The sequence below is a fragment of the Podarcis pityusensis genome (genome assembly GCF_964106645.2).
Source record: "Podarcis pityusensis genome assembly, chromosome: 13".
Lineage (NCBI taxonomy): Eukaryota > Metazoa > Chordata > Lepidosauria > Squamata > Lacertidae > Podarcis > Podarcis pityusensis.
In genome coordinates this window covers 8,955,915-8,963,833 of record NC_138038.1, presented here as the reverse complement: position 1 = coordinate 8,963,833, position 7,919 = coordinate 8,955,915, and the positions used below count along the sequence as shown (strand labels likewise).

At 45.3% G+C, this 7,919-nt stretch overlaps 1 protein-coding gene across 4 annotated transcripts in view; it reads left to right on the top strand.

Moving 5' to 3' along the window:
• Positions 1-207: 207 nt before the first annotated feature.
• The window catches only part of USO1 (USO1 vesicle transport factor), a 54,397-nt gene continuing 46,685 nt past the window's right edge, over positions 208-7,919 (top strand). For all 4 annotated transcript variants that reach the window (XM_080976589.1, XM_080976587.1, XM_080976588.1 and 1 more), the window contains exons 1-4: positions 208-393; positions 4,754-4,840; positions 5,476-5,540; positions 6,280-6,359. In XM_080976589.1, coding sequence (XP_080832715.1) covers positions 328-393; positions 4,754-4,840; positions 5,476-5,540; positions 6,280-6,359 — 298 coding nt within the window. In that variant the 5' untranslated portion in view covers positions 208-327. The remainder of the gene's footprint in view (positions 394-4,753; positions 4,841-5,475; positions 5,541-6,279; positions 6,360-7,919) is intronic.

Below are 7,919 nucleotides of genomic sequence, written 5' to 3'. Positions count from 1 at the left end.
CCTCGATTTCCCTTCCATGGGCGGGTTTCTCTAACCTCGGGGGAGGAAAGAATTAAAAAAAAAAGAAGTCTACAGAAGCCGGAAGTTGAGGCGGCGTGTCACTCTACCAGTTTCCTCTCTCTAGGGTGGCTACCTTTGTGCCCGACACCGGAAGTTCAGGCAGGGTGTCTCTCCGGCGTCTCTCTCCGTAGGATGGCTACCTTTGTGCCACGTCTTGGCGCAGGCGCACTGGCGGCGCTGCTGGCTGCTGACGGGAGCTGACGCGGCCCGAGGAGAGGAGCCGCGGCCTAGCGAGCCTGGCGAGGCGGGGAAGGCCGGCCGGGGAAGATGAACTTCTTGCGGGGCGTCATGGGCGGCCAGAGCTCCGGGCCCCAGCCCTCCGGAGCCGAGACGGTGAGTCCTCCGCCGGGGAAGTTCGCTTAGGTCCCCCCCCTCCCCGGCGGCGACCCGGGTCGCCCTTCCCCGGCGAAGTCCCTCCCTTGGGGCGCCCGGTTGCCTGACGGCCGGCTCCCTGTTCCACTCGCCCTTCCTCACCGCCCATCACGTCATCGGGTCTGATTCACACGTTACGTGTAACACGCGTGTTTTGGCCTTGCGTGTACACAGCCTGTTCGTCGCTATGCTTTTCAGTGTGGTTTTTAATAACACTGATTCTCGGGGGAAGGGCGGTATGCAGGCTCGATATATGGCGATGGTATTATTATTTTATTTCTATATTGGGCCGATGAACATCTTGTTGTTGTTTAGTTGTTTAGTCGTTTAGTCGTGTCCGACTCTTGGTGACCCCATGGACCAGAGCATGCCAGGCAATCCTGTCTTCCACTGCCTCCCACAGTTTGGTCAAACTCATGTTAATAGCTTCGAGAACACTGTCCCACCATCTCGTCCTCTGTCGTCCCCTTCTCCTTGTGCCCTCCATCTTTCCCAACATCCAGGTCTTTTCCAGGAAGTCTTCTCTTCTCATGAGGTGGCCAAAGTACTGGAGCCTCAGCTTCAGGATCTGTCCTTCCAGGGAGCACTCAGGGCTGATTTCCTTCAGAATGGAGAGGTTTGATCTTCTTGCAGTCCATGGGACTCTCAAGAGTCTCCTCCAGCACCAGAATTCAAAAGCATCAATTCTTCGGCGATCAGCCTTCTTTATGGTCCAGCTCTCACTTCCATACATCACTACTGGGAAAACCATAGCTTTAACTATACGGACCTTACATCCTTTCAAAGGTGTTGGGGGCGTGGTTATTAGTTTGTTCTTTTTCATGTGTTCTGTGCTTTTATGCTGTGAGCCAGCCTGCGATCTTCGGGTGGAAGACAGTATGCAAATTAAATAAATAATGCCACTTTGCCATTTACCAACCACTGTTTGACCTCATCTGCTTTTTCAAACTTGCTGTCCCACCCACTGTCATGTCCATTTATTTGGTGTGAAGGACCTTATTTGTCTTCTGTATAGTGCTACTTTACCAGGCCTTTTCCATTTAATAAGAGAGAGTTTTGGTAGGTACATCTTTGCTAGCTCTACGCTACAGTTTGCTAAAATGCTTTCTACATTTGTGTGATCATATATTACCCAAAACACTTGTTGCCACTCTTTCCTGTCTCCTTTGTCCCCAGTAGTGACATAACTTGAATACAAAATAATTTACCAGACTGACTTCTTGTACGTTGTTGTGTAACTTGTGTGTGGGAGTTTGGATTTATGTCACACTATAAATGAGGGTTTAGTAACCTGTGATTCTGCATATGATGCACGCCCAGCACACTTCATATGGTCATATGGACATCAAATATGATACCAATAACTCCCCAAGAAGTAGTACAATCGAAAAATGGGGGGGGTGTCTATAAAAAGGTCCACAACTTTCAGATTTTCCTTAAAAAAAGCTGAACAATTAAAAGCTCAACAACTTTTGGGTGTCCTGGTTTTTACTTTTTGAAATATGGCAACCCTCTTGTTGGATGATTTATGAAAGATTTCTGATTCCCAGTTAAAATAAAAAAATCCTTCCGGTAGCACCTTTAAGACCAACTAAGTTAGTTCTTGGTATGAGCTTTCGTGTGCAAGCACACTTCTTCAGATGCTTGCACACGAAAGCTCATACCAAGAACTAACTTAGTTGGTCTTAAAGGTGCTACTGGAAGGATTTTTTTATTTTGACTATGGCAAACCAACACGGCTACCTATCTGTAACTGATTCCCAGTTGTTTAACAACAGTGTGGTTTCCATACTTGCAAAGGAGGCAAAGTCATTACAGTAGGGCCACAGATTTTTCGTTGCCCAAGAGCATCTTAGCTTGTTCGGTTCTTCACCATGTTTCAGACCAGGTGAGTATTTCTCAACTGCAGGAATCTCCTTTCCATGGAAGTTATCTCAGTGCAGAGGCTGCAATAAAAGATGATGTTTTGTGGCCTTTGATCGAAGGAGAAACAACTCCCTGCATTTTCTGAGTGTTCCCAGTATGTATCACTTTGTTTCTCAGATATGCTGCCAGGAAAGTAGCCACTGCTTTGCTGTGCTAAAAACTTTTACGTGCATCTTCATGTTGAGTACTAAACAAAAACCTATTGTCTGCAATTAATAGTGTGTGGGTGTAGGTCTTAACTTGTTTCACTGAAAAATCAACTGTTTGAGACACAAAAGCCACATCATGTAGAGCTCCATTTGCTTTCCCCTGTTTTCTTTTAAAAAGCTATTTGAGTATTGATAGGCTGCAAGTCTGAGAGAAGGATGCATTGAGAGAGCTTATTTTAATCATCTTTCCCCCACCAGATGCTTATCAGTTTATAACACCCCCCCCCAAAAAAAAGCAGCTTTGTTCACCTGTGTCAGGAAAACATATGGGTATCCAGTAGCGCTCCTCCCCACTGTTGAGCTGAAACAGGACTAAGTGTTAATCGTCTTTGCCTGCTCATTTATCTTTGAAGATTTGCAGCATGCCCAGATTGATTCTGCTTTGTATTTTAAAACAATATGGAAAGGCGAGACTTCATGTCAAGCCTAAAATGCTGCAGTATGCTATTATAAGGAACAGGAGAACTTTGTGATGGATATTAGAGTGTAGCAAAACGTTTGGGCCATAGCTCAGTGATGGAGCACCTTGTATGCAGAAGGTCCCATATTGAATCCCATATTGAATCCCAGGTAGGGCTGGGAGATCTGCTGTCAGTCATTGTGGACCAGTGTTCTTCAGCCTTGGGTCTACAGCTGCGTCATCTCCAGAAAACTTACCTAATGCTCAGGGAAGATGACCGCTGAATGGTGTTTACGTTGGTATGTACTGTGTATATGCGCACTTATACAGATACATACATACACACACAGGGACGCGGGTGGCGCTGTGGTCTAAACCACTGAGCCTAGGGCTTGCCGATGGGAAGGTCAGCGGTTTGAATCCCTGCGATGGGGTGAGCTCCCATTGCTCGGTCCCTGTTCCTGCCCACCTAGCAGTTTGAAAGCACACCAGTGCAAGTAGATAAATAGGTATCGCTCCGGCAGGAAGGTAAACGGCGTTTCCGTGCGCTGCTCTGGTTCTCCAGAAGCGTCTTAGTCATGCTGGCCATGTGACCCGGAAGGTGTCTGCGGACAAACGCCAGCTCCGTCGGCCTATAGAGCGAGGTGAGTGCACAAACCCCAGAGTCATCCGCGACTGGACCTAACGGTCAGGGGTACCTTTACATACACACACACGGGCATAACTTGGGTGAGCAAGCTATATTATTAATAAGCATAACAGGAAAACACCTGAGGGAGTGAAAATACTTTGTATAAATATATGTTTCTAATATCTTTAAAATGAAAAACTTGTAGTCTTTCTTGGTTCTTGATCTGCACCATCTTTTCATTGAATAGATGTTGAATAGTTGATGCTTTAACAAAACAAGTGAGTCTTGGCACATGCAAGTTCAAAATTCATTATTTAAAAAATTTATTTGGATGTGGGGTAAAGGTAAAGGTACCCCTGACCGTTAGGTCCAGTCGTGGACGATTCTGGGGTTGCGCGCCCATCTCGCTCTGTAGGCCGAGGGAGCGGGCGTTTGTCCGCAGACAGCTTCCGGGTCATGTGGCCAGAATGACTAAGCCGCTTCTGGCGAACCAGAGCAGCGCACGGAAATGCCGTTTACCTTCCCGCCGGAGCAGTACCTATTTATTATCTACTTGCACTTTGACGTGCTTTCGAACTGCTAGGTTGGCAGGATCTGGGACCAAACAACAGGAGCGAACCCCATCACGGGGATTCGAACCGCCAACCTTCTGATCGGCAAGCCCTAGGCTTGGTTTAGACCACAGTGCCACCCACGTCCCATGGATGTGGGTTAAGCATTCCTAACTATAATTCTAGGTTTGCCCCTTTTTTCCAGAGTCTACTGGTAGTATTCAGCTAAGTTTTACTCAGAGTCGACCCTCTGAAATTAATGGGTCCAACTTAGCCATGGTCATGCATTCAGTCCAGCTTAGTTGAATGCCACCCTGTGGTGGGGGGGGAAGGATTGCAGCACAGTGGTAGGGCAGATGTTATGGATACAGAAAGTTCCAGGAGTCAGACTTTGGCATCTCCAGGAAAGGCTGAGAAGGACTCGTGCCTGAAACTGACCACGGTCTGACCTTGATACTTGCTTTTGTATGAGGCTGATGGAACAGTTTGAGCTTCAACTCGGGTAAAGTTTCAGCGGTGGAACAGCTCAAAGATGAAGTGAGGAGAAGATATTTACAAACAACAGAGAACTTTCTGAAATACTTCAATTTTATTTCTCTTATAGATTCAGAAATTATGTGATAGAGTAGCATCTTCAACCTTACTTGATGATCGCAGGGATGCTGTACGTGCACTAAAATCTCTTTCAAAGGTATGTCTGTTTTATCCCTTACATGAAATTTTAATTGTGTATGACACCAGTGTGGTGTAGTGGTTAAGAGTGGTAGTCTCGTAATCTGGGGAACTGGGTTCGCTTCCCCACTCCTCCACATGCAGCTGCTGGGTGACCTTGGGCCAGTCACACTTCTCTGAAGTCTCTCAGCCCCACTCACCTCACAGAGTGTTTGTTGCGGGGGAGGAAGGGAAAGAAGAAGAAGAAGAAGAGTTTGGATTTGATATCCCGCCTTTCACTCCCTTTAAGGAGTCTCAAAGCGGCTAACATTCTCCTTTCCCTTCCTTCCCCACAACAAACACTCTATGAGGTGAGTGGGGCTGAAACTTCAAAGAAGTGTGACTGGCCCAAGGTCACCCAGCAGCTGCATGTGGAGGAGTGGAGACTCGAACCCGGTTCCCCAGATTACGAGACTACCGCTCTTAACCACTACACCACACTGGCTCTACACCACAATGGAGAATGTTAGCCGCTTTGAGACTCCTTCGGGTAGTGATAAAGCGGGATAGCAAATCCAAACTCTTCTTCTTCTTCTTCACCTAATAGTACTTGATGGCAATTTGAGAGTTCTGTAATTTTCTTTTAGTTGTTACTTCTGTTTTTCAATTTCACAGAAATATCGCCTGGAAGTGGGTGTTCAAGCTATGCCTCATCTTATCCATGTTCTCCAGACAGATCGGTAAGCCTCTTATGGAAAATCTAAAAGTATGCAAGCAAGTGTTCTGCGTTAGTCACTTTTTCTGTTGTGTAGCATGAGCTGCAATTGAATTCAAATTAATGTGAAAATGATGAAATTGCACAGTTTTTTTAAATAAGAAAGCAATTACCAAAATCCAAAACATCAATTTGTTTTCAGTTAACCTCAGCAAGTCCAAAAAGCTTTTAAAAATATCAGTTTTGTATTTGGAAAGATTAAGAGCAATAATAGCCAATAAGACCGGGGAAGGCAACCTAAGGCCTGGGGGCCGGATGCGGCCCAATCGCCTTCTCAATTCGGCCAGTGGACGGTCCGGGAATCAGCGTGTTTTTACATGAGTAGAATGTGTCCTTTTATTTTAAATGCATCTCTGGGTTATTTGTGGAGCCTGCCTGGTGTTTTTACATGAGCAGAATGTGTGCTTTTATTTAAAATGCACAGGAATTCGTTCATTATTTTTTTTCAAAATATAGTCTGGCCCACCACATGGTCTGAGGGACGGTGGACCGGCCCACAGCTGAAAAAGGTTGCTGACCCCTGAATAAGACAGTCACAGCCCCATAAGAGATACCATATTTGGATCTTTGCAGCCTTACATCAATGCTACAGCCTTTTATTTTGCTGCTGCTAATTAGGCCATTTTTACTATTTGTGTGGATGATTTTATTTTTTGTAATGTTAGTGCTTTTCATTCAGTGAGAGATTGTGCTTGTATTCACAGTTCAGATTCCGAAATAATTGGCTATGCTTTGGATACGCTCTACAATATCATTTCGAATGATTTGGAAGAGGAAGAACAAGGTATACACTTGCTTTTTTATATTAGCTTCTTAACAACTAGATGAATAAGCATGCCCCATTTTTTGGTTACCTAGGGCTCAGTAAGCTTGTCAAAACACATATGCCCACTTTCTGAATACTTGAAGTAACCAGGACAATGAATGCTCTTTCCATCCGTATGGTAAAACCAGCAGCTGGTTGGTTGCAGCTGTTGGATTTGTAGCAACACTCTGTGGAGCACAGTAAAGTTACTGATCTTCAGACAGAACGACACAGATTTAGCTGACCCGATCATTTCAGAAGTCAGTGAAGGACATTCCTCAAAAGGAAATGAGAGCCCTTCATAGGTTACACAAATAAGAGGAAGACAGAAGGAAACAAGTGACTTGAACCACAGGAGGTTTTTTGCTTGTAATTGTGGAGTAGAGTTTGCAGATCTCTCCCAGGGTCATATTCCTGAGATCCAAATGATGGCTCGTTATGAATGAGATTATGAGTTTCTCCACTAAAGAAGTGGGAAAACAGGAGTTGCAAATGCTACTGCTTCCTCTCACAGTTTGCTAAGATCTAGGGATTGCATTAACATGTGACAGGGCCAAATTTGGCCACCCACTCTTCTGTACCTTGTCCCTATCTACCGTTCAGAGCCTTTGGTCGTGTTCTTAGTGCTAATGCACTGAGAACTACTGTACTTCCTAAGACCTATACTAGGTGCCAGGTTAAAAAGGTAAAGGACCCCTGACAGTTAAGTCCAGTCGCAGACGACTTTGGGGTTGTGGCGCTCATCTCACTTTACAGGCCGAGGGAGCCAGCGTTTGTCCGCAGACAGTTTTCCGGGTCATGTGGCCAGCATGGCTAAGCCGCTTCTGGCGCAACGGAACACTGAAACCAGAGCAGCGCAAGGAAACGGTGTTTACCTTATCGCCAGAAGTATTTATCTACTTGCATTTTTTGGCGTGCTTTCGAACTGCTAGGTTGGCAGGAACTGGGACAGAGCAACAAGAGCTCACCCCGTTGTGGGGATTTGAACCACCGACCTTCTGATCGGCAAGCCTCAGAGGCTCAGTGGTTTAGACCACAGCACCATCCGCATCCCTTACAGGTGCCAGGTTACACACCACCAAATACTTTTCATGTCCCTGCTGATCCTCCAAATTTGTACAAGTACAACAGTTTATGGCAGGCATAGGCAAACCGGCCCCCCAGAGTTCTTGCAGGACTTTTAATGCTTTTCCTGATGAGTTGGAGGTCAGCTAGGTTTTTGAGAAGCTGTACAATGTTTACAAACTAAAAGGAAGAAAATCATGATGAAAATAGCTGTACAGAGCTTCTTACTTTTTACGTGAATTCAAGATAGAAATGCTTGCAGGTAGTTTTCTAGAATATTTCATTTTATGTGGAATAATGGAATGTGCATTGACAGAACTTTCAATTCGGCCTCGTTGCACTGTATAGGTATATTTGAATGTGCCAAAATATTTACTTGCATGAGTATATCTTGCTGGTTCTGGTATTGATTCTTCAGAAGTAATTTTCTGAATTTTTAGCTACTAGATTGTGCAGTGCAAACCGAGGAAGGAA